This window comes from Brassica napus, chromosome C6 (assembly GCF_020379485.1).
Source record: "Brassica napus cultivar Da-Ae chromosome C6, Da-Ae, whole genome shotgun sequence".
Classification (NCBI taxonomy): domain Eukaryota; kingdom Viridiplantae; phylum Streptophyta; class Magnoliopsida; order Brassicales; family Brassicaceae; genus Brassica; species Brassica napus.
Window position 1 is genome coordinate 17,248,941 of NC_063449.1, and position 26,846 is coordinate 17,275,786.

At 37.0% G+C, this 26,846-nt stretch overlaps 4 protein-coding genes across 8 annotated transcripts; all 4 read left to right on the forward strand.

The window, feature by feature from the left end:
• The first annotated feature begins 1,297 nt into the window (after nt 1–1,297).
• On the forward strand, nt 1,298–3,453 carry LOC106407172 (putative RNA-binding protein YlmH). Of its 4 annotated transcripts, none has more exons than XM_048760683.1 (10): nt 1,298–1,546; nt 1,819–1,928; nt 2,020–2,151; nt 2,230–2,303; nt 2,387–2,492; nt 2,589–2,657; nt 2,738–2,802; nt 2,881–2,979; nt 3,077–3,183; nt 3,253–3,453. In XM_048760683.1, exons 1-10 carry the CDS (start codon nt 1,405–1,407, stop codon nt 3,264–3,266), a joined length of 918 nt encoding a protein of 305 aa, XP_048616640.1. In that variant the 5' UTR covers nt 1,298–1,404; the 3' UTR covers nt 3,267–3,453. The 4 variants fall into 4 exon arrangements, with proteins under 4 accessions (XP_048616640.1, XP_048616641.1, XP_022559895.2 ...); XM_048760684.1 differs by having other exon boundaries at nt 3,080–3,183; XM_022704174.2 differs by having other exon boundaries at nt 3,080–3,176.
• A 5,335-nt stretch (nt 3,454–8,788) lies between these two features.
• Nucleotides 8,789–12,001, forward strand: LOC106407241 (dynamin-related protein 5A). 2 transcript variants are annotated; one of them, XM_013848073.3, is made up of 8 exons: nt 8,789–9,248; nt 9,309–9,500; nt 9,585–9,791; nt 9,872–10,300; nt 10,383–10,610; nt 10,690–10,885; nt 10,955–11,633; nt 11,719–12,001. In XM_013848073.3, exons 1-8 carry the CDS (start codon nt 8,895–8,897, stop codon nt 11,903–11,905), a joined length of 2,472 nt encoding a protein of 823 aa, XP_013703527.2. In that variant the 5' UTR covers nt 8,789–8,894; the 3' UTR covers nt 11,906–12,001. The 2 variants fall into 2 exon arrangements, with proteins under 2 accessions (XP_013703527.2, XP_013703528.2); XM_013848074.3 differs by having other exon boundaries at nt 8,791–9,248; nt 10,958–11,633.
• A 711-nt stretch (nt 12,002–12,712) lies between these two features.
• On the forward strand, nt 12,713–13,159 carry LOC125588381. The gene has a single exon (XM_048759698.1). The coding sequence runs from the start codon at nt 12,713–12,715 to the stop codon at nt 13,157–13,159; it is 447 nt and encodes a 148-aa protein (XP_048615655.1).
• A 4,809-nt stretch (nt 13,160–17,968) lies between these two features.
• On the forward strand, nt 17,969–19,328 carry LOC106409181 (squamosa promoter-binding-like protein 4). Its single transcript, XM_013849856.3, has 3 exons — nt 17,969–18,580; nt 18,650–18,815; nt 19,104–19,328. Exons 1-3 carry the CDS (start codon nt 18,252–18,254, stop codon nt 19,179–19,181), a joined length of 573 nt encoding a protein of 190 aa, XP_013705310.2. The 5' UTR covers nt 17,969–18,251; the 3' UTR covers nt 19,182–19,328.
• The last annotated feature ends 7,518 nt before the right edge of the window (nt 19,329–26,846 follow it).

Genomic DNA, 26,846 nt, shown 5'->3' on the forward strand with positions numbered 1-26,846 from the left:
GTGTCCTATTAACACTGACTCATTCCTGATTTAGCTTCTAGGAGCATGATTAACTCCAGTCTCTTATTTGAGGTTTTTAACTCATGATTTGATTTTTTTTTTACACTTTACTTTACGGCTAAGAGACGTATTTTATATATCTTATTTAAGAGACGGTTCTTAGCTTTTCTTAGTTAAAAGCTAAGAACCATCTCTTAGCCGAAGCTAAGAAACTCGACCGGAGTTAATCATGGCTTAATGGATGCAAATGACTTGACCATCTTGAAATTCATGACTCCAAACACAAGACATTTCAAAGTTTTATATGTTTTAATCTCTTTGTTGAGTCGTAGGAATAAAAAAACATTCTACTAATTGATTTTTTGTATACCTGGAATGAAAGGGGACCTTACCTCATGAATCTTCAGCGTGAACAAAGCTTGTAGATCTTCCTAAGCCACACAGAGTTTGTGATATGTATCTTATATATTAAAACAGAAGTCACAACTTTGATTCATGTGTGATTTTTTTAAAAAAAGACCTAATGGACATATTTCTAGAAAATCATGTTGCATTTAATCTCTAATCTTATCATTTAAATTTTAGGCCTACCAAATTTTTTTATTAGGCTATCAATAATTGGATTTAAACAATACATGATCCATTGGATTTATAGATAGTATAAATTAAATAGATTTAATTAAATGTTGTAATACTATACCTCCATATGTTAATTATTTAAATATTTGTCGATGTTAACTTTTAAAATTATAAAGATTTTTTTTAAATAACAAAAATCATATTATCTAACAATGATTAATCTTTACTACCTTAAACCAATGATTTTTTTTTAACTATATAGTTTATTTCAAAAATTAAACAAAAACTAAATGTTTAATTATTTACTTGATAATATAAATCTATGAAGCGAAAAGTTTAATTTTTTTAAAACTTTCTAAATCTGTGAAATGTTACAATATCTTTGAATATGACAATAAAACAATATTTTACTAATCTATGCGATTTTAATAATGAAATAATAATCCGAAAATATATATATAGAAGAAGATACAAATACATGTGAAAGTTTGAAACAATCTATTTAATGAAAAAATATACCGTAAACTTATTATGTTTTAAAAATTGATAGACACATATATATTATAATATATATCAATTTAGAATTGAAAACAAAATGTTTATATAAAAAAAAATGAAAACAAAAAACCGCCCGGTTGCGCGGATTGAGATCTAGTTAATGTTGAGAAACCTTCTGTCCCAGACGGTGTTTTTAAATCTATCCTTTATCTCTCACTTTCTAATACTACTTATTGCTAGCTCCAAGTTGAGAAACCTTCTAGGGGAATTAGAGGCTTCAATTCCTTCCTTTAGCGGGCCGAGTGTTTCTGAAACGAACGAGAAGCTATGGCTGTCACCAGCTTCGCACCTCCATGGCTCGTTCTGAGACAAGCGTTCCGATCAGTCGCAGCTTCTTCTTCTTCTTATCTTCACCCAACTCACAATCACACAGTCCTCCCTTCGTCGCCTCTCCCTCTCCGACACTCAGGTTCATTTCCCATAACTGATCTTTGTTCTGTTATGTTACTTTGTGTTCTGTCATAAAGTCTTGATTTTTAGATTCAACATCATCATTCTCATTATAGGAAGAACACCCTCAATTTGATTCTTCTTACTAATTGGAAATTTTGGAACTTTAATTGAGAGCAATGCTTATCATCAAACTAACTAACTAACTAACTGTATGAGCTTCAACCTTCTAGTTACTTAGATTCAATCAAAAGTTGTTATCTTGATGTAACCCACGAATAAAAATTGCAGCTTTGAGAAGATGCCACGTTGCAGAAGCAATGAAAGGAGATGTAGAGCTTCTCCTCAAAGGAGTTGGAGACCAAGCTGTTGCTAAGGAAGTCAAACACATCCTTGAAATGGTATTTATTCGCCCTTTTTTTTTTGTCTACCCCGTGAAGTCTCTCTCTCTCTCTGTTTCAGTCTCATTCTCTTGTGTGGGGTTGGTTGTAGGCAAGACGTGCGACATCAAGAAGAGAAGTTCTTCACACAGATTTTCTCACACCACCTGTTGTTAAGGAATCAGTTTCAGTCTTGGGAAAGCTTGCTGATGTTGCAGTTGTTGCTCAGGGAGGTTACCCTGAGGTAATTTTTCACCTTTTAAGTATATGTTTCCTCTGAGATTGTAAGCCTTAATGCTCTGGAATTGTGCTTTTGTCTTAGGCTGAGCGGTGTAGGATCTCGGTTGGACATCCGGATGTATTAACCAATGATCCAGATATAGTTGCAGCTTTGAGGTACAATAACTAGTTCATGAATTCTTGAGCTTTGTTCTTTGTCCGAGTGTCTGAGTATGTTTTTTTTTATATTCATTTTCTAGCATCACAGGGAATTTTGGGTTTCAAGCTTGTTCTCATGGCGACTTCCTTGGAGCCATTCTTGGCACTGGAATCACCAGGGACAAGCTTGGGGATATCTTGATTCAGGTTATATATAACATCTGAATGATTCTGTATAAACAAACATTCTTCAGCTCCATTAACATTGTTTCTTTTGGCTAATTTACTTTGATGGTAATGAAGGAAGAAAAAGGAGCTCAGGTCCTGATAGTTCCTGAACTAGTTGACTTTATTGTTACAGCTCTCGACAAGGTTAGATTTATATAGCCCATAAACCAAGATCTCGGATCAGCAGTACTCTGACCTTATGATAATTAATCTGTCATATATAGGTTGGGAATGTTTCTGTAACTTGTAGTAAGATACCTCTGCTTGCTCTTGAATATGAACCTCCTAGGTATGATTCTTAAGCTTGCCTTCCTTCTTTGCCTTGAAAACAGTTTCTGCTTTGGCTTGATTCTTTTGTTTTTATTAGGACTAATACCTTCAAAACCATTGAAGCCTCGTTGAGAATTGATGCAGTAGCTAGTGCTGGTTTCAAGATTTCGAGGTCAAAGCTAGTTGATCTGATTAGGTAAGCTAGCTTTCTTTTCTTTTTGATCTTCCATTGCATTCTCATGTTTGCTGAGAAAAAAAAAAAGAGATCATTTTTCTTTGTTGTTACCTCGCAGTAGTGGGGACGTTCGGGTTAACTGGGCAACGGTTACCAAGAACGGAACCACGGTAAAGACTGGTGATGTTGTCTCTGTTAGCGGGAAAGGGAGACTCAAGGTAAGAAGTGAGTTTAGTTAGTGTTTGGTTTCAAAAACGTTATTTTTTTTGAGTTAATTGGTTTTTTTATGCACAGATTGGAGAGATTAACGAGACGAAAAAAGGGAAATATGCAGTTGAAATCATCAGATATCTGTAGAATGAAGCTGTAACAAGTTATCAAAGGCTCTTTAGTTCTTCTTCTACTTCTCATAAATTGATATTTACTTTTCTATTTGTTTGTTGACATTTTGTAGAATCATAGTAAAGTTCAATGGAATAAATTAATATTCAGCTATCCTCCATACGAAATACCAATCAACTTTTAGTTGCATATAATTTATGATAAACGTACAAGAATAAATTTATGACTGAAAAGAGTCGAGAAATCAATTTATACAATAACTAATTATATTCTAGAGCAATATGCAATAAGATAAGCAATAATTGATACACCGTAGGATAAACCAACCAAAATGCAAGAAAATTCTAACACCGTATGTACATAACATCAAAATTCAAATGATCTTAGTTTAGACAGACAACAACTAAGTTTATTTTTCGTTAAAGATTACAGCTGAATCTTATCTACAATAAGCATGACACTCTCAAATGAATTTAGTTTACCAATCACATTATGCCGTTCCTTAGATGATCATATAAAACATCCGAGTCTTATTATTTTAGTATGTAATGGTAATTCAGTGTGATAATTTGCCGGACAACAAACAGAAAATTGGATGGTTTTGTACGTAAACTAGAGTCAATAATTTCCAAAAAAGAATATCTGACATCACATTTAGTCGACCTAAAGAGAAGAGAAGACCAGAGCACCTATTTCAAATGTTTACAACTACTAGACTTTACATACAGCTACTTTCTTGAATTTGACATCAATCATAGAAACTTAAGAAGCTTCATCGGCTCTGTACGACTAAGAGATCACAGGATAGGACACACGTATATAACAGAGAATTCTCGATCACTGTTATAGTAAAAACTCAATTCAACATTTAAATCTATAAATGTAACGTGTAATCATCAGCATATGATGAAGAATTCCATAAAATTGTGAAAATTAAGTGATGTCTACTTTTTGACAAGACTCAGAAACCAAGGCATAGACACAAATACCATAACATGGAAATTTTCAAGTCGACATATACAATTTAAAGAATCTAACATAGTAATCATCAGCGTAGAGATGTCATTTCACATGTTTAAAATGATCACCCAGGGTAAGGAGCATTAAAGAAAACATAACATTCAAGACGCAAAGAAACTACTACCACCATCTCTAGTCTTTCAAATATGTTGAATCTACAAGAAATACATCTATTTCATAAAATGAGAAACCTTATAGTAGAATGATGCAAGCACCAAACTAAAGAGAATACTATAAGTTTATCTACGACTCCAAGATCCATCTAGCTTACAAGATGAGAAACCTTATAGCTCATACAAGCACCAAACTAACGAGAATACTAACATTGTACATGTTTAGAACGGTCATTCAGGGTTAGGAGGAGTATTGACACAAAGACATAAACATTTGAAATTCAATGAAACGACCACCAGAATCTGCAGGAGTCTATCACCTACTTTGATCTACAAGAGACTATAAGATACATCCATTTCAACAAATTAGAAACCTTATAATACATGCAATAGAGATTACACAAAAACAGAAACATTCGAAATTCAATGAAATTAGCACCACAAATCTGCAGGAGGCTCTCACTTACTACAAGAGGCTCCAAGATACATCCATTTCACAAAATGAGATACCTTATAATGCATACAAGCACCAAACTATAAAGAGTTTTATTAACACTATTTAGAATGATCAGGGAAGCTTATGAGTATAACACACAAAACAGAAACATTCGAAATTTAAGAAAACTACCACCACAATATGCAAGAGTCTCTCACCTACTTTTGATCTACAAGAGCTCGAAGATACATTCATTTGACAAAATTTATAATACATGCAATAGAGATTACAAACACTGTAAACACAAAAAGTAATGCTCCAAAATCAAAATAGAAAATCTACATGTTCATCAATTAATTTTCTAGAATCTCACGGATGCTAGCTAGACCAATGATAGAAATGTTGACTAGTCAGCTTAATTGGAGCTTAGATATTCATTTCCAGTTTCTTTAGTTTTTGTATATATCACTTTAACTTTGTAAATTTTCATAAGTAAAAAATCCCAATTTACAAGAGCAAAGTCAAGAAAAGCATATACCTGAGCAAAGCCTTAGCCTCAATGAGGATATGAGCAGTTTCTGAAGCACAAACCTGAACAGATGAAACTAATCTTTACTTCATGTTTCTGTCTCCTTCTTGTGATTTTCATAATTTTAACAACTAAATTACAAACAAGTTTGAAATGCACATACCTGTCAAAGAAATCTGCTACACTTGAAATCTTCTATGAGTCTCTAACAATTTGAAGTAGCACATACATACCTGCAAAAATTCAGAATTAATCAGTCTCTGCTTCACTTAAATGCCTCATTCTTACCTTGTGAATTTTACGCTGTGAGTGGGAAAGTAATGAATGTGTTATACATTCATAGTCTTTTTCTTATCTAACAAGTCGAATCTTTGTCTAAAGACTTTCTATATTCCATTCATAGTCTTGGGTAACACTATTTGAGAACTTTTTTAAGTCTCGGATAGTAAAGCACAGAATCAGTTTTCAGTTCATTGTCTCTGTCTTAAGACTTGGTTTAAGTTCTTAGTCACTTTCCCCATCTAATAAGCCAAAAACCAACTCAATTTCGGTTCATCATAGTCTCTGTCTTAAGACTTGGTTTAGGCCGTTCAGTTGGTCGTTTTCCCCTTCCATCAAGCCAGAAACGAACTCAATTTTGGCTCATAGTCTCTGTCTTAAGACTTAGTTTAAGCCATCGGTCGTTTCCCCTTCCATCCTTCCATCAAGCCAAAAACGAACTCTACTTTGGCTCATAGTCTCTGTCTTAACACTTGGTGTAAGCCAGTGGTAGTTTTCCATTTGTCTAAATACTTTGCCAAGGCTTGTGGTGAAGTAAGGAGTCTGTTTTCGATTCATATAACCTGTCTTAAACTCTTTTTCAGCTTTTGGTCCTTCTCTGTCTAGCTGTTATTAAGCCTTATGAGTATTGTTTTGGTTCATAGTCTCTGTTTTAAGTCGTGTTTACCGTACAACAACTCGAACAACCATTGTCTTTGTGTAAGACTTTTCTAAGCCGCAGGTAGTTTTTTCCATCCAACAAGTAGTAGGTTTGTGTGCAATTAAACCTGTGGTCGTGTTTTTCCATCCACGGTTAGTTGTTTTTACATCCAGTTCATAGTCATCATTTTGAAGACCTTTCATAATCCGTGTACAAGCAAAGCAACTCAAAGTCTTAAAAGACTTTTCATAAGCTGTGTGTAGGAAGAAACTCAATTTTTGGTCTATACTCTCTGTCTTAAGACTTTGGTTTAAGCTGTTGGTAGTTTTTCCCAGCAATCTAGTCCAAACCAAGTCAATGTTTGTTTCATACTCTCTGTCTTAAGACTTGGATTAAGCCATTGTGTCTTAAACTCTTTTTCAGCCTTTGATCCTTGTTTGTTTTCATACTCTCTGTCTTAAGACTTGTGGTCTGTTTTTGATTCATATCAGCTTGTGGTGATGTCGTTTTCACATCCAACTCACAGTCTTCATCTTTATAAGCCCCTTAAGACGTTTCCAGAGCTGTTGGTCGTTCTTTCATCCAACAACTGCATGGGATTTGTCTATAAGATTTTGCAAGCCGAGGGTTCAATCACAATTTGTCTAAAAACTTTTCTTAAGGCGTTTGTTGTTTTACTAAGCCGTGGGTACTACTGGTAAAGCAGGGAACCCGTTTCAATTCATTAGTCTTTGCATTTAGACTTCATTAAGACTAACCCCTAGTCTTTGTCTGAAAACATTCTTTAAGCCGTGGGTAGTCGTCAAGCAATAATTCTGTTTGGCTAAAGACTTCCATAAAGCCGTGGGTAGTTGTAGTATTGACTTCCATAAAGACTCTTCTCATAGAGCTGTTGTTGGTCAGATTCAGTCTTTGTCTAAAGACTTTACATAAGCTGTGTGTAGCAAGAATGTCAAAGTCTTTGTCTAAAACTTTTCATAAGCCGTGGGTAGCAATATTTTCTAAAGACTCTCTTCTTCATAGCCCATTTTAAACTCATGGTCTTTGTTTAAAGACTTTATAAGCCGTGGGTAACTCACAGTCTATGTCTAAAGACTTTATGTTGGTCGTTTTATCCATCCCAACATTCATAGTCTTTTTGTGTCTAAAGACCTTTTTGCAAGCCACGGGACATTTGATCCAACCAACGTTTCATAGTCTTTGTCTAAAATTTGTATTGAAAGCCGTGGGTACAGTCTCTGTCTATAGACTTTTCTTAAGCCGTTTGTTGTTTTTGTAAGCCGTGGGTGTCATACTTTCCATCATTTACTTAGACATGCACTACCACCAAACAATAGAGTTGTTGGGGCCATGATTTCAATTTTTTTTCTCAGGGTCTAGGCTTCACGCAACGGGACAATGTCCCCAAATAAGAATCTGACACCATATGATCTTTTTGGGGTTTGATAGAACCAAAACAAAAGTAAGCAAGAATCGGCAGTAGAAGAGCTTATCTGTTTTACTGCTGCTACTTCTTTAGGTGTTTGCCTCCAAGATCCGATCTTATCTTCAATTGTTTCAGTGACTCTATCCAGTGTAATGGAATCTGTCAGCGATGGTTTCTCCACACAAACATACTACTGTAAACAAACAAAAAGAAACAAAAACAGAGAGGAAATATTACTTGTATGATGAAAACAGGTGAAAGAACAAAACTTGGAACTCTAAACAAATCTGTAGCCTCAACATTGATTCCCTATGTCTATTCGCATGAACATAATCCTTTACTCTCACAAATAAGCTATTAAGGAATCAACAATGGTGATCGCACCAAGAAAGAAACCAAATAGATTCGAACGTATGTGTATTAAGTATCTAGTACTATCTACCTCTATTCACTTTCTATAACCGATCTTTAAGTCCCCATATAGATAATATCCATAACTAAAACACCAAATTAAAGCACAATCACGCTTTACAATAGATCAAACTCTAGCGTACGACAGAGAAGTACCTCAACGGGGGTTTCACGAGTGAGTCCAGCGTTGATTCAACATTACTGCAACAAATAAATAACGAACGATTTAGGAAACTTGAAACCCTAAAGCAAAATCGCAAAGAGGATTACGAAACCCAACGGATCGCATCGGTTTCACGCGAACTCTAAACGAGATAACAACGGATCAAAAGCAAATTCAGGATCTACAGATTACATGAATCGACAAACAAGCTTACTGATCTAAGAATCTCACCAGTTCCTCGAAGAGAGAGAGAGAGAGAGAGAGAGAGAGACCTCCTCTGCTTTTTGTTAGCAATAATTTTCTAACGGATACATTTACGGTTTACTAACAAATTACGATTAAACACCAAAACCAAACCGGTTTAAGATCCGTTATTATACTTTAATTAGGACGGTTCTGCATTAACCACGATTTAACTTTTCCATAACATATTAGATGGACTTCAGGGAAAGCCCATTAAAGCCAATCAATTCAAATTTCAAAATCTGAAGTTCGATTTTCTCTTACGCTCTCCGAGTCGGTATCATCTCGCAACGTTTCATCTCTGCGAATCTTGAACACTCTTTCTCCCTCGTCAATGGCGAATTCAAACTCATACCTTACCACACCCACTAAAACCCCGTCTTCCCGTAGAAACAATCAGTCTCAATCGAAGATGCAATCTCACTCCCAGGATCCGGCCACTTCGGAGTCTAGGTCACGGTTCGAAGCCTACAACCGTCTCCAAGCAGCCGCCGTCGCTTTCGGTGAGAAACTTCCGATACCGGAGATCGTAGCCATCGGTGGTCAATCAGACGGAAAAAGCTCTCTTCTCGAAGCGCTCCTAGGGTTCCGATTCAACGTCCGCGAGGTCGAAATGGGGACGCGCCGTCCTCTGATTCTCCAGATGGTTCACGATGTATCAGCGTTAGAGCCACGGTGTAGATTCCAGGTAACCGTAACTATTATTTTTCGATTGAGATGAATGGTGTTGAGTTTTGGTTTTGTTTAGGATGAAGATTCGGAAGAGTATGGAAGTCCGATTGTTTCGGCTACAGCAGTAGCGGATGTGATTAGGTCTAGAACGGAGGCGCTTTTGAGGAAGACGAAGACGGCAGTTTCGCCAAAGCCGATTGTCATGAGAGCTGAGTATGCTCATTCTCCCAATCTCACTATCATCGATACTCCTGGGTTTGTTCTGAAGGTAACAGTAGCTCTCTCTCTGGAGGGTTGAGATTTTGATTTTCGGTTCGGTAGATTAATAACAAATTCGGTTTTGTGTGTGCAGGCAAAGAAAGGAGAGCCTGAGACCACACCTGATGAAATTCTATCGATGGTCAAGTCACTGGCTTCTCCTCCACATCGCATCCTCTTGTTCCTTCAGCAGAGTAGTGTGGAGTGGTGCTCTTCTTTGTGGCTTGATGCTGTTCGTGAGATTGATTCAAGCTTCCGGAGGACGATTGTTGTTGTCTCCAAGTTTGATAATCGCCTCAAGGTACTACTAGAGTGTTTGAAACACACAATCACTTAAGTTGATGTTTCTTTTTGCTAATTTGAGTATCCAACACTTTGCAGGAGTTTAATGATCGTGGTGAAGTTGATCGTTACCTCAGTGCTAGTGGGTACCTTGGGGAGAACACTCGTCCTTACTTTGTTGCGTTGCCTAAAGACAGGAGCACTGTCTCAAACGATGAGTTTCGTAGACAGATATCTCAGGTGGACATGGACGTTATACGGCATTTGCGTGAGGGTGTCAAGGGAGGATTTGATGAAGAAAAGTTCCGTTCTCATATTGGTTTTGGGTCGTTAAGAGATTTCTTAGAGTCTGAGCTTCAGAAGAGGTACAAGGACGCTGCTCCAGCAACACTAGCTTTGCTTGAACAGCGCTGCTCTGAGGTAACTGATGATATGCTGAGAATGGATATGAAGATCCAGGCTACTTCTGATGTTGCTCATCTCAGAAAAGCAGCAATGCTATATATGGCTTCTATTAGCAATCATGTGGTGAGTAAATTGTAAAAGTACAGTTTTTAAGTCTTTAGTAAATGAGTTGAGAAATGACATTGTTTTGCTTTGGTTTGTTAAGGGAGCTTTGATTGATGGAGCCGCAAATCCAGCACCTGAGCAATGGGGGAAAACAACCGAAGAAGAACGTGGCGAGAGTGGTATTGGAAGCTGGCCCGGCGTGTGTCTGGATATTAAGCCGCCTAATGCTGTTCTTAGACTCTATGGAGGAGCTGCTTTTGAAAGAGTCATTCATGAGTTCCGTTGTGCTGCCTACTCAATCGAGTGCCCTCCAGTGTCAAGAGAGAAGGTACACTTTATCTGTTTTACTCAGTAAACAACATTTTTATACTTCCCATATAAACTCAAAGTTAGCCTCAATTTTTCAGGTAGCAAACATTCTGCTAGCTCATGCTGGGCGGGGAGGTGGTAAAGGAGTAACAGAAGCTTCAGCAGAGATTGCTAGAACCGCAGCACGGTCGTGGCTCGCTCCTCTTCTGGACACAGCCTGTGACAGGCTTGCCTTTGTGTTAGGAAGTCTCTTTGAAATTGCTCTCGAAAGAAACCTGAACCAAAACTCAGAATGTAAGAATATGATCCTTGATCTCTTAAAATCTCATAGATCCCCTGCATCTCATGAAGTTTCTTTGATAGCAGATGAGAAGAAAGCTGAAAATATGGATGGATACGTTGGTTTTCATGCTGCTCTACGGAACTGTTACAGTCGCTTCGTGAAGAATCTTGCGAAACAGTGCAAGCAACTAGTAAGACACCATCTTGATTCGGTGACGAGCCCATACTCAATGGCCTGCTATGAGAGTGACTACCACCAAGGAGGAGCTTTTGGCTCTTATTACAAACCTAACCAAGCCTCTGGTATTGGTTCGTTTTGCTTCGAGCTTTCTGATACAGGGCGTGATGAGCCAAAGAAAGATCAAGAAAACATTCCTCCTGAGAAGAGTAAGGCCCAAGAGACAACACCAGGGAAAGGAGAGGAAACACATATAACAGTCCCTGAGACACCATCACCAGACCAGCCATGTGAGATAGGATATGATTTGGTAAAGAAAGAGATTGGCAATGGTCATCATCATGATGGTGGTGGAGCCAGAAAAAGAGTGGCGAGAATGGGAGGAAACAGGAACATACAGCCACTTAGGATTCAGAACGGAGGAGGTGGGCTTCTGTTTGGTACCACGGAAAATGGAATGAAATCAAGCTCTGCTTACACTGAGATATGTTCATCAGCTGCACAACATTTTGCTAGAATACGTGAAGTTCTTGTAGAAAGAAGCGTAACGTCGACTCTAAACTCAGGGTTTCTAACACCTTGGTAAGTTCTACTTGTTTCATGCTGAAGAAGACATCGTTTTCGTTTGATTTTATTTGACTTAAAATTGATTGTTTTGTGATTGCAGCCGAGACAGGCTAGTGGTTGCACTTGGTGTGGATTTGTTTGCAGTAAACGATGAGAAGTTCATGGATATGTTCGTTGCACCCGGAGCTATTGATATGCTGCAAAACGAACGTCAACAGCTTCAGAAACGTCAGAAGATTCTTCACTCTTGCTTGACTGAGTTCAAAACGGTGTCTCGTTCATTGTAGTGGAAATGAATGATCATTTGTTTCTAATGATGTTCCTTTTCTCTGTAAACACGTGATATTCTTCTTGAAATGACAAAACTGAGGTTTTTTTTTTTTTGTTTTGTTATAAACAAAAAAAAAACACAAGAATCAAATGCTTTGGTGTTGTTTTTTGTTTGTCAAAGTGCATTATTATGAAGTAAGAAATGAGAATGGGGAATAGAGCTTAGATATAAGCTGGATCGCATAAATAGAAACAACATGTCTCATCCCGAAGAAGCTGAACGCTAAAAGGCTAGATGAATTTCGGCCTCTATGTAATGTAGCCTATAAAGTTGTTTCTAAACTCTTAAGCAAGCATCTGAAAAATATCCTTCCTGGAATAATTACTAAGACGCAAGCTGCTTTTGTAGAAGATAGGCTGATATCTGACAACATTTTGATTGCACACGAGCTACTACACGCACTCATCTCCAACATTAAGTGCTCACGAGAACACATTGCGATCAAAACAGACCTGTCAAAGCCCTTTGACAGAGTGGAGTGGGCCTTTCTAGAAAAGGCGATCAGAACTCTAGGCTTCTCTGAAGACTGGTGCAAAGTCATCATGTCGTGTGTTACCTCAGTACAATATCAGGTATTGATCAATGGAGCCCCAAATGGAGACATCAAGCTGACAAGAGGGATCAGACAGGGTGACCCCCTTTTGCCATATCTCTGTCATTTGTACTGAAATGCTTGTTCAGAGACTACAACAAGCAGAAAGCAAAGGGGAACTTACAAGGCTCTCGGTAGCAAGAGGAGCACCATCAGTCTCTCACCTCTTATATGCAGACGATAGCATGTTCTACTGCAAACACTCGGATGAAGAGCTCAATCGAATCACCTAATTCTCCGGAGTACAGCCTTGCTTCAGGTCAAAGGATATATTACCAAAAATCAAGCATCTATTTTGGAAAAAACATCCCAGCAGAAAGAAGAGAAGCCATCAAACAGAAGCTTGGCATTGAACAAACAGGAGGTGATGGGATCTATCTAGGCCTGCCAGAATCATTTGGAGGGTCAAAAATCTCGATCATGAGCTTCCTGAAGGAAAAAATGGAGCTAAGGATGAATGGTTGGCAGAATAAGGTCCTCTCCACAGGAGGCAAGGAAGTGCTCCTTAAAGTAGTGACTCTAGCACTACCAACCTACACGATGTCATGCTTCCTCCCCCCCAAAGACGATATGCACGCAGATTGTCTCGCTGTTTTCAAACTTCTGGTGGAAGAATAATAAAGACTCACACGAGGCATGCACTGGAAAAGCTGGGGAGATCTTAGTCGACCAAAAGACAAAGGGGGTCTAGGCTTCAAAGACCTAGAAGACTTCAATATAACTCTCCTTGGGAAACAACTATGGAGGATAATCACCAATCCGAACTCACTCCTCGGTAGAATCTACAAGAGCAGATACTTCAGAACATCGAACCTGTTGAATGCTACTGTAGGTTCAAGGCCTTCATATGATCATTGCAGCTCAAAGACTGATCAGACAAGGAGCTCGAATGGTGATTGGAAATGGCAAGACCACAAAGGTTTGGGAAGACCGTTGGATAGGAAGCACACCAGCTTTAATGAGTACCGCAACAAAGATCATACCCTTGCAGTACATGCAGCTTGTGACACTGAATTTGTGTGTTAGTGATATAATGACTATACCAGGCAGAGAATGGAATAGAGACCTCGTGGAAGCAATCTTCCCAGCATACATTTTAGAGAAAATCTTGGCGATAAATCCACAAGGAAGCCTCGGTGAAGACTCATATGCTTGGGACTACACACAAACATGCCACTATACGGTGAAGTCCGGTTATTGGGTCCAACGGAATTACATCAGTAGAGATCAGACATCCAAAAAAGTTGATCAGCAAAGTCTCGATGAGCTCTATCGACAAATCTGGAAGATGAAAACGAGCCCAAAGGTTCGTCACTTTCTCTGGAAATGCATCAGCGAGACTCTTCCAGCTGCAGCCAACATGCATCGAAGACATATAGCCAAAATGGTAGCTGTGGAAGGTTTTCTATGGACTGTGAAACATATCTTGTTCACATGCCCTTATGCTCGCCTGATTTGGGCAGTCTCTCCGATACAAGCTCCTCCGAATGGTGTAATGTCAGATTCTCTATATGCCAATATATACAGAGTAACGAATCAAAAGCATCATACCCCTGATCTTAAGGCATATGATGATTTGGTTCCTTGGTTGCTTTGGAGAATTTGGAAAAACAGGAATGAGTATATATTCAAAGGAACTGACTACTCCGCACTAAGCACGGTTGCAAAAGCCACGGAGGACATGGAGGAATGGATTGGTAGAAAAGAGGAGGATCATATTGCGGTTAAAACACCCCACCACAGTAACCCACGAGTCAAATGGAAAGCACCCCCTCCCCAATGAATCAAGTGTAACTCTGATGGCGCCTGGCGACAAGAGCACCTAAGAAGCGGAGTGGGATGGTTAAGCAAAGACAGTAGAGGGCAAATGCTATGGGCGGGAGTCAAGGGTACTCAGAGAATGGGATCACCTATTGAAACCGAGGCAGAAGATATTAAATGGGCAATGCAATCGATGTGTAGCCTAGGATATAAGCCGGTGATATTTGAAACAGATTCACTGGTTCTTGCAAAAATGATCGCTGGACAGGAGGAGATATGACCAAAACTCAACCCGATCATGCAGGAAATCCACCACCACATCTCTGAAAACCCAAGTTTCAAAGTGTCGTATTACCCCTGCAATGGAAACAAGGCAGCGGATAGAGTAGCAAAGGAAGATTTTTCCATAGAGAATCATGTTTCTAGGTTGTATACTCTATTGTGCCATTATGGTTAAAATCTGTGTTTGAGACCGACATGCCTATTGTAACCATGAACTATGTTGGAGAATGAAAGTTGTAGTTGAGCCAAAAAAAAAAAAAAAAAAAAAGTAGAAACAATCTTTGAAGAATGAATTGACATTCCCATAAACGAAGAGACAAATCTTGTTCCTCGTCAGTTATTAGAAAGTAATATTATAATATATCGCTCGCCTTTTCTTTTACAATCAACAACGCGAATCGATTCAAAGAAACTTGGTACTACTAATCTACAAAACTTTGTTTTCACAAGCACGCGGACAAAGATGCTCTAGTATTGCTGAAGATTAGTACTGTTATGTCAACCTCTGATGGGATATTTTCGAGAACAAATATTTTTTTAAAAGGTTCTCTTACATGTTTATCAGAATGCAAAAAGATAGAATCAGCTGGAACAGTTGAGATTTTGTCGCATTGAAAACTCACAGTTTTACTCAATGCATAAAAAGCTAACAAAGTTAGACAAGTTAATGTGGTTGATGTCCTTAAAAAATGTTTAGATATAATTTACTTATAACTAAGAACAAATTTTATATTAGATTTATATGTCATATTAGATAATTTATAAAACATACTTTTAAAATAATAAATTATATATATATATATATATATATATTTATATATAAACAATATTTTATATCATATAAGTTAAAAATTAAAAAATTAAGATATAAAATAATTTATAGTTAAATATTAATCAAACAAAAACATTTGTATAAAGATATTTTCTAAAATATTTCTAAGGTGCGAGTGTTTTTCAAATATAAATAATTTGATGTTTGATTTAAACTTTTCGAAAACATAAATAATAATTTATTATGGTGATTTTTGAATTAATAAAACATAAAATAATAAATATTTGTAAAATATTATGCCCGTATATGCGGCAAAACACCTAGGACAGTTAAAAAAATTAATATTTAATCAATACAATGAATTAATAACAAAAAATTAGTTTCAAACTAAACTAATATAAAATAGGACAGTTCTCTTGATTAGACAATTTTTAAGTTTTTGTCACAAAAATAGATCATAAGTAGAAAAATGACCAAAATGTTTCATTTAATAGGTAAAAAGACCATAATACCCTAGATATATACATACAAATAAAAAATTAATAGTTTTAGATTATATGTTTTCAAATTCGAACTTTTTTATAAATTTTTTTTTTGAAATTTTTGTTTTTATTTTTGTTTCTGAAATTTTCTCTTTGTAATTCGAAAATACTTTTTGAAACTATTTTTCAAATTTTTTATTTTCAAATTTCAAATATTTATTTTTTATTTTATAAAATTTTAAACCTTAATCTCAAATCCTCCACCCCTTAACTCTAAACCCTAAGGTTTAGATTGGTTAACCCTAGGGGTATATGTATATATATTTACCTCTTTAATGAAACATTTTGGTCATTTTGATCTTTAGAGTCTATATTTGTGATAAAAACTTTTTTATTGTTATCCTAGGGTATTTCTCTATAAAATATGACATAATGAAAAAAAAATTTTATTTTTTTATATGATATATAATTTTTTATATTCTCCAATTTATTTATCTATTGGTTGAAATATGGTTAATTGTATAGTTAACGATGTTTTTATTTAAAAAAATTTTAAAATTAAATATTTATTAATTTCATGCACAAATCTGAAACGATATCTAAAATGAAAAAGATGAATATTATCCTTTTTTTGTGGAACAGATGAATATTATCTATCGGTTATATAGTGTCCTTACGAAGGAGATGTGACAAGTGGACAATCAGAGTCCATTTATACTGCATTAAATCATTTTCACTAAACCAAAAATGAATCAATTAGTTATACGACTTATACTCTTTTTCGTGTCATACAGGATGTCATTTTGACATTTTCGTATAAATTAAGAAAATGATTAAAATGTATTTATATTTTTATTAATAACACATATTTGACCAATAGTTTTTGAGATAAATAAAATTATTTATAAGATCAATACAGTTTACAATTAATATTAAACTGCAATTCTAACCTAATAAGTAATCATCTAACCGGACCAAAACAAACCGGAAACTCATGAGACAAGTTTACATGTTCAGTTCTGTAGAAACAACAAATGCAGCTTTTGCAAAACAAAACAAGAAAAACTAAGTTGCGTCTGGGAGAGAGTACAATGTGGATGTGAAACCTTTGTGTCTTGTCTCTTTCACTAACCAGTAATTAGTATTCCAGTTTCAGTCAGATATATAATTCAACACCAAGAAAACAAAAGTTCAACTGTAAAAAAGATGATGGCAAAGTTTATCAGTCAACCAATGAAAGAGTAAGTAAAACAACTTATCTATTTGCTACTACTTCTTTAGCTGTTCAACTCAAAGATTCAAAGTTACATTCATTTGTTTCAGTAACTCTATTCATAGTTATGAGGTAGTTAGTGGAATCTGTCAGCGATGAATCCTCCACAACACAACACAGTGACACACTGTAAAAAAAATCTAAACTGAGAGATATTGCTACTTTTAAGCAGGTAAAAAATAACCTTAGAACTCAAAACAAATTGATCCCAAAAAAAACTCAAAACAAATCTCTTTCTGGTTCTAAGATGTCTGTTTGCATCAACCCTTTAATTAAAGTACTCTTATTGTTCTATCTCCATCTTTCAATCCGTAATTCCCCACTTCTACAAAGAATCTTTATATTAGCAGTGGTGATAATAAATCCTAGCACAAAAAAAGAAGAAGAAGAGAATCGTATATAAGCATCTACTCTATTTATTGTCATGGTCCAGACACATCTAACATACATCATCATGCTTATGACATCAAGTAAACACGATCAAACGCAAAACCAACAAGAGATCAAATCCTAAGATTTGAGCCTAGCAAAAGAATACTCAAGGTTTGCTGCAGCAAGAAAAGGAATTCAAGAGTCACATCAAATTATTGATAAGACTTTTGTTTGGTTCCTAAAGAACAGAAGAAACTGGTTTATGAGTTAAGTCCATGTGTGTGTTCCAAATAAATAAAAAAAGAGTTAAGTCCATGTGTAAACTATGGACCGTATGTACTATTGCATACAGGGGCAGGCCAATAAAAACATCTTCTATAAGGCAACCAATGATTACTTCAAGATAAAATGATCTGATACAACCAAACAAATGAAAATGTCATACTTCTGTAAACCAAAGTCTATAACTAAAAAACAAACAAATGAAAACTGTCAAAAACATCTTAAGAGTTTCTATACCCAATCTATCTAATCTATTTTCTTTCTTTTCCACTATTTTTTTTGAGGTAGCTTATCAACGTAATCATGCACTTATTCCACCAGAGAAGCATACAAAAACCCAGTGGTCCATGACCGAACTTTACTTCACCTTTTAAACACTTCAAAATGCTTCAACCTCCTCAGCAATATCACCAAGTCTCATTCCTCAACATTTCTTAGCCTACAAGAGCTTCCAATAAGACTAGAGCTTTAAGTTTCTCTCCTGAAATGGAGGGCAAAAAAGCACAAGGACTAGGGTATCTGAAGAAGAAGGCTAGTATGTCAAGTTACCAGGTGGATGAAGAATTAGAGAATGATACGGAGGAAGAAGAAGAAGTTGAGAGAGAGGAAGAGAAGAGGAGAGGAGTGATGGATAGGTCTAAAGGATCTAGCAGCAACCGTGTCTCATCGCGGCTTTGTCAAGTAGATAGATGCACAACTGATTTGAAAGAGGATAAACAGTATCACCGGAGACACAAAGTGTGTGAAGTTCATGCAAAGGCATCTTCTGTCTATCTCGCAGGCGTTATACAACGCTTTTGTCAACAATGCAGCAGGTACCATACAAACTTTTGCCGAGTGTTATAAGACACACACTTGCTGTAACTTTGAATGGTTTGAAACAGGTTTCACGAGCTCCCAGAGTTTGATGAAGCTAAAAGAAGCTGTCGGAGACGCTTAGCTGGACACAACGAGAGGCGGAGGAAGAGCTCTGGTGAGAGTTCTGGAGAAGGGTCTGGTGGTCGAAGAGGAGTAACTGGTCAGGTGATGCAAAATCAAGAAAGATCAAAGGTAGAGATGACACTTCCTATGTCCAACTCATCATTCAAGCGACCACAGATTAGATAGATAGAGAAGCTGTTTGCTCTCTCTCTTCTGTCATCTAAAATATCTCTAAGAATCTGAAATTGTGGTACCTATTACAATGTTAAAAATCAGCTGAGTCATGGTATTGACTCCTGGTATGGTATAGAGAAATAAGTAATAACTACCAGTACTCCTTCTATGTATTTAATGGATATGCCATGTATGTTTTGAAGATGATTTGTCATGCTAATTGGTAAAAGGTTTTCAATACAGATTCGAGTAAGGAGTGTGAGTTATCCAAAAGCACAAGAGACTAACCGACGATCACTAAAGTTTCAGAGCCAAGAATAAGATGTCCTCTTAGAAATAGTAGTGCCGTAGATTTTGCCTAGACTCATTCTATATATGGATCTTGATTTTAATAACCAAAGACTATTATCAGTTGAGTGGCGTGGAACATCCCCTGATTTTCAATCAATAAATAAACTATTCAAAATCTTTAGTAGTAAAGTGGAGACAGACAGGAAAAGAAAAATTAAGCATGAAATGTAATCAAAGGATAAAGCTTGGAGCACAAGTGATCGAATTTTATTAGGATAAGTACAAGTATTATACGATAGATTTGTGTATATCTTTGATTCATGTATATCTCCTATATAGTCGGAGACTTAGACTTGTATAAATAGGATTGCCTATCGGCTGATGAATAACAACATAAACGTTTACGAGATCTTAATATGGTATCAGAGCCAAATCAATAAAGATCCAAGTTTATTTCTCGTTTAATTTTACGATTTAATGACTGGACCGGAGTCGAGTTTGTCCTCGTCTGTAGCAGACATGTCGCTTGTTAATCAAGATACGCTGAGGTCTCCGTACTATCTACATCCTTCAGATGATACAGGTCACGTGCAGACTCCTATTCTATTGAATGGAGTTAATTACGAAAGATGGTCGAAGTTGATGCTCAATTTTCTTCGTACCAAACGAAAACACGGTTTTGTTGACGGAACGTTGAAGCGTCCGGTGGGAAAACCAGAAGAAGAAGAAAAATGGGACATGGTTAACGCTATGATCATTGGCTGGATTTACAGCAGTGTTGAACCGAAGTTGCGCCCATCCATATCATTGGTCCATAGTGCAAAGGCGATGTGGGGAAGTCTACAAAGAAGATTCTCGGTCAGTGATGATACAAGAATCCATCAACTGCACGCAGACATTGCTGCGTGTAAGCATAACGGTGAAACTGTCGAGGTGTATTTCGGCAAATTGAAAGTTATGTGGGATGATCTCGCTGACTTTGAAAAGGGATTTACTTGCTGTTGTGGAAGCGCTGATTGTGCTTCAATGATTACATACGAGAAGATGCAGGAGAAGATCCGTTTGCATCAATTTCTCATGGGTCTAGATAATTCTAGATTTGGGACGTCAAGGTCAAACTTGCTCAGCCGGCAAACAGAGTTGAACCTTGATTATGTGTACTCTCAGATCATTCAAGAAGAGAGGCATCTTAATATGATGCGTGGAACAGACGATCGAACACCGGTTGTGGGGTTTTCAGCAACACCTTCAGTATCTCCTCAACAGGCTACACCGCAGGCTAGTGTGCAAGCAGCTGCATCTCGATTTGGGAAACCACCAACTGTGCGCTCGCACTGTGGAAAACAGGGTCATGAAGCGAGTACTTGTTTTCAGGTGATAGGATTTCCTGATTGGTGGGAAAATAATAAGTCAACTGGAGGACGTGGTGGAGATAGAGTTTCAAGAGGCAGAGGTGGTGATAGACAAGGAAGAGGTCGTGGTGGTCGTGGATCAGGGTTCTGAGCTTACAACACTCAACTTGGAGAATCCTCATTATCAACTACGGCTGCCTCAGTGGGCATACCAAATTTCACTCAGGAGCAGTGGGAAAGTATAGCTCAGTTTGTCAACACTCAACAACCTAATCAGTCAGAGAAACAATCGGGTAAGAAAGAGCAATTATTTCTCTATGGTAGAGACCGACGATACGACATTATTATTGACTCTGGAGCATCCTATCACATGACCGGCGATGTGCGTTTACTTACGGATATACATACGATTGCGCCTTGTCCAATTGGGATGCCAAACGGACAGATTGCGTGGGCAACAAGGGTTGGAAGTTTGAATCTTGGAGGACGTCTCACACTGAGACATGTCTTCTTTGCTTCTTGTTTATCCATCACACTCATTTCTGTATCACAATTGCTTCGTGATGTTGCAAGTTTTGTCTTATTTACAAAGAAGTTTTGTGTGATACAGGACCTTGTTTCGAAGACTTTGATTGGAGCGGGTAAAGAGCGTGATGGGGTTTATCACTACGAAGGTGCAATCGCGGTTCAAGCTGGACGTGTGAACAGGCTTCCGAGTAGAGACTTGTGGCATCATCGTATGGGACACCCCTCATCTAAAATGCTTTCGGTGTTAGCTTCAGTAGCTGGTTTTTCTAGTAGTTTGGGTGTTTTAGAGCAATCTTGTGATATTTGTCTACGAGCAAAACAAACTCGAGACGTGTTTTCTCTCAGTATTAATAAAGCAGATTCTTCCTTTGAACTCATTCATGCTGATTTGTGGGGACCCTATTGGGAATACTCTACTTGTGGTGCACGTTATTTCCTCACTGTAGTTGATGATTTTTCAAGGGCTGTGTGGACGATTTTGCTGCTAGAAAAGAGCGAGGCACCTACAGCTCTGAAAACGTTTTGTACTTTTTTCCAGAGACAATTTGGGACACATGTTAAGAGCGTTAGAAGTGATAATGGGACTGAATTCATGAGTTTGCGAAAGTACTTTGCTGAAGAAGGCATCTACCATCAGACATCTTGTGTCGAAACTCCTGAGCAGAATGGGAGAGTAGAGAGAAAACATAGACACATACTGAATGTCGCAAGAGCTCTGTTATTCCAAGGTAACTTGCCTAAGAAGTTTTGGGGAGAGAGTGTGTTGACTGCTTCATACTTAATCAATAGAACACCAACAAGCTTGCTGCAGAATAAGACTCCATACGAGATGTTGTATGGCACTCCACCTACCTATGACAATCTTCGTGTGTTTGGAACATTGTGTTTTGCCAGACGGATCTCCAGAGGCAAAGACAAATTTGATCCTCGAAGCATCAGGTGTGTGTTTCTAGGATACCCAATGGGAAAGAAAGGATGGACAGTCTATGACTTGGAGACTGAAACGTTGTTTGTCTCTCGTGATGTTGTGTTTCACGAAGACATGTTTCCTTATAAAGAGCATGTTACCAGAAAAGATGTGCCTCAAGCGGTACCAACCATTCCACAACCGTTGCTGTTTGAGCCCAAAACCCCTGAGACCCATGTTGCTTCTGCTCCGACCGTATTAGAATCAGAGAACATGACTACCGAGGAAGGAGGAGATGTTTCTGAGACAGGGGAAGTGTCCTCTGTACCGTCTTCAGAAGGTTCTGATCAACCTTCAGCGAATGAGACTATGGGTAGAGGTCGACGCGAGAAGAAACCCTCTGTTTTGCTGAATCAGTATGTTGTTTATTCGGCTCATGCAAGTAATAAACCCTCTCTCGACTCTGCTCCGCCTTCAAAGTCTTCTGGTACATCATTTTATCCTTTAAGAAAGTATATGTCGTGCCATCGCTTGTCTCTCTCGATGCAGAGTTTCTTGGCCACAGTGATTGATCAGGTCGAACCCACATCATATAAGGAAGCAGTTAAACATGAAGTTTGGAGAAATGCGATGAAACATGAGATTGTGGGATTGGAAGACAAAGATACGTGGGATGTCGTCGATCTGCCACCAGATAAAGAAGCAATAGGTTGCAAGTGGGTATACAAGATCAAATTTAACTCGGATGGAACCATTGAGCGACACAAGGGGAGAGTGGTTGCGTATGGAAATTATGAGATTTGTAGATTTCTCTTCTCTGGTTGTATGTGTGTGTGTATAAACTCCAATGGAGAAAGATGAGAACTTGCTCAAGATGATTTAGAAAGAGAGATTGATTAGAGTGTTTATGAGAGAATAAGAGACTTAGGAACATAGATTAAGAGACTGAGAGATTAGGAGAATAAGAGATTAGAGATTAGGGTTTTAGATTCAAGAACAAGTTTATCATTCATGAAGTGGAGAGGGGAAATCCCCCTTACTCCCTTGGGAGATACAAAAACGCCCCTTTAGGGTCTTTAAATACAATGCAGGTTACAAATCATAAACCTACATCTAATGGTTGAACTTGCTTTAGAATATGGACGCCTAGGATTGAGTCTTGGGCTGTTCAATGTAATCTGAGTGATGTCTCCTTATTGGCTGAAGATACAGCTCGGACAGGCTGGCTTGAATGGATGGGATCGCTTCAGTTTGAATCAAGGGACAGGATGGATTCTTGTGTGGATAAGGCTGTAAAGTGAAAGTGCCTTTCCCTTTCCAGCCTGTCTTGGACCACACAGATCCTATGGCATATTCCCTTGTCATCTGAACTCCCCAATGGTCTTATTACTCCAAGTAAGCCACGCCCTAAGCTTGCACTTCTCTTGATTGCCCTAGATAAGCTTAGTACGACCATTCCTGCTTTGTACGGTCGATGGTACGGACCGCCTGTCCGTACCTCGCTCTAACTCTGCACATATCGTCCAAGCTTCTCTAAATGATGTATAAGTCCCTCCTGGACTTAAACCCTATCTTTGCACAGGCTTCATGATACTTCTAGACTTCTCTAAACCTTCATGAAGCCTTGATAGACAATCTCTTAAGATCATGTCCCTATCTTTGCACCAGACCCAAACTACTCCACATTTCACATTTGGCTCCATTTCTTTCTTCAAGTCAACAGAAATAACCAAGAAGAAGGGATTGACTACAGTGAAACATTTGCACCTGTAGTAAAGATGACAACCATGAGAATTGTTCTTGAGGTGGCTGCAGCTAAAGGTTGGGAGTTGTACCAAATGGATGTTCATAATGCATTCCTTCATGGCGATTTAGAGGAGGAAGTTTATATGAGATTACCTCTTGGTTATTCCACTCCAGATGATAAGAGAGTATGTAGGCTGAAGAAGTCCATCTATGGCTTGCGACAGTCACCAAGATGTTGGTTTTCAAAACTGTCTAAAGCTCTTCTTGAGTTCGGGTTTAAGCAGAACTACAAAGATTATTCCCTTTTTACTCTAACCCGTGCTGGTAGCTCTATGTTCGTGCTGGTTTATGTGGACGACTTGATAGTTGGTGGCAACAACGCGAACCTTATCACTTCTTTCAAGTCATATTTGAGCAGGTGTTTCCACATGAAAGATTTAGGAGTATTACGATATTTCTTAGGGATTGAGGTATCGCGTGGCAAAGAAGGAATATACTTGTCGCAGCGAAAGTACGCGCTGGATATTATCAATGAGTGTGGGCTTCTAGGTGCCAAACCTGCGCCAACCCCAATGGAGCAAAATCATAACTTGGCGCGCAGTGACGGAGCATTTTATACGGAGCCAGCCAAGTATAGGAGACTGGTTGGTCGTTTGGTTTACTTGGCTATTACCAAACCGGAGATAAGTTACGCAGTTCACATTCTGGCTCAGTTCCTTCAGAAGCCTCGACAACATCATTGGGATGCTGCGATTCGCCTTGTTCGATATTTGAAAGGAGTACCTGGTCGAGGAATTCTTCTGAGTGCAAATAATGATCTTCATATCTCTGCGTTTTGTGACTCAGACTGGGCGGCATGCCCTTTGACAAGGCGGTCCTTAACTGGTTTTATCGTTATGTTGGGTGAAGAAGCAACATACTGTCTCACGGTCCTCCGCAGAAGCGGAATATAGAGCAATGGCAATGACTCTCAGTGAGTTGAAATGGACTAAGGAGTTGTTATAGGCATTTGACGTTTATCAGAGAACTCCGATGTCTTTGTTTTGTGATAGTAAAGTGGCTCTTCACATAGCTGCGAACCCGGTATTTCACGAGCGTACGAAGCATATTGAAGCAGACTGTCATTTTGTTCGCGACGCAGTTCAAGATAAATCGATTGTTACTCAACATGTCAAGACCACAGATCAGTTAGCTGACATATTGACGAAAGCCCTCTCTATAAGCCAGTTCGGTTACTTACTTGGCAAGATGTGCATTCGAGACTTACATGCGCCATCTTGAGGGGGAGTATTAGGATAAGTACAAGTATTATACGATAGATTTGTGTATATCTTTGATTCATGTATATCTCCTATATAGTCGGAGACTTAGACTTGTATAAATAGGATTGCCTATCTGCTGATGAATAACAACATAAACGTTTACGAGATCTTAATAAATTTCGTTTAATTTAGAAACAAAAGTTTACTCTTGAATAGTTCTGCGATCTCCACCAAAGCTAATACTATTAACGCTCACTCGCTCAGTCATGTCAACCCTAACTAAGATCTTATAAGAAGAAGAGATTATCAAGAACGAATAAGAACAAGAAAAACGCTCATGAATTCAAATAGCAACGACTCAATGGAGAACGGACGATTAAACCTTGACGAATTCTTTCCAGCTGCAGGGAGGTTTCTCTATGTTACGGACACAAGAGCAAAAGTCTTGCATCTTAACACTTGTTCTTCTCTAGACATATCCCCTATATATTAATTGAGAACCATTTAAAAGATTAAAACTTTAATTTTGTATTAATTAAAAAAACCTCAATCATAGGTGGCACTTCTAAATGTCTTCTAAATTCTATTTCAAAGAATTCTAGAGCGTCTAATATAAAATATAGTTTAAAATATTCTAACAACATTATATAACCTAAAATATAAGAAATGTGTATTCTTTCCTTAAATAAAAGCTACTGAATTACTTAATATGATTAATATATATATGACAATTAATGACTATGAATTATAAAGATTTGATAATAATTTTTGCATTCTTTTTCATTTTTGTTTAATTTTATATTATTAAAAAGATTAAACAATCACATTAACCATATAATAAAAAATTAGATTTTTTTTCTTATATGTTATATTTTGATTTTTTTTAAATGACTTTGAAATTACATAAATGAGAAAACTTTATATGTTATATTTAAAAAAAAATTAAACGACTTTAAATTACAAAAATAAGGAAATCTTATATATTATTTTTCTTATATGTTATATTTTGAATTTTTTAAAACGACTTTAAATTACAAAAATGTAAGTTTTTCGTAACCAAACAACTAAAAACATTAACATAACATGTATCAATTCGATGGTTGATCTCAAACTTTTCAAAACCAAATGGAAGATAAAGGTCAAAATAATTCAACTGTGGAAACAATACTGTTCAAATTTTTCAAAAATGTGTTCGGTGGAAAATAATGAAGTTTTTGTGTCATAATTTGTTTAATGTCCAATCTGATCAACCCATAGTTTAGTTCCACCATTTTTAATAAAAAAATGATCTGGTCCATCTAGGGGTGTTAAATCCGGATATCGGTTCGGTTTCGGTTCGATTTTTTTGGATTTTTGATATTTTGGTTTATGAAAAATAGCTACCATATTAAAACCATATTTACTTTGGTTTGTTTTGGTTTATATACCGTCGGTTTTCGGTTTATTCGGTTTTATATCAAAATACCAAAATACCATAAATTTGTTTTTAAAAAAAAAGTATTTTATTGATTTTATTTATATTATTAGATATTAGTTTTTATATAACATGAAGATATTTCGGTTTTTACTATTTAAAATATTTAGCAAACATATTAAGTTAATAATTATAATAGTTTTTACATAATAGAAATTAGTAATCCATAATATTATAAATAACTAAATCTAAACACTCATATTTGTTAACAAAAAGGTAAACGTTATGTTTTATTTAATTTGATAAAAATAAAGCATAACTTTTTACTTAAAACAAAATATTAAGTTACTAAAAACAACGTTTCAATATAAAAATAAAATTAATAAAATAAATTATGTGTATATTCTTAATTATATTATAAAATTTACATATAATTATACTACTATATTTTAAATGATCGGTTTATTCGGTTTATTCGGTTTGATC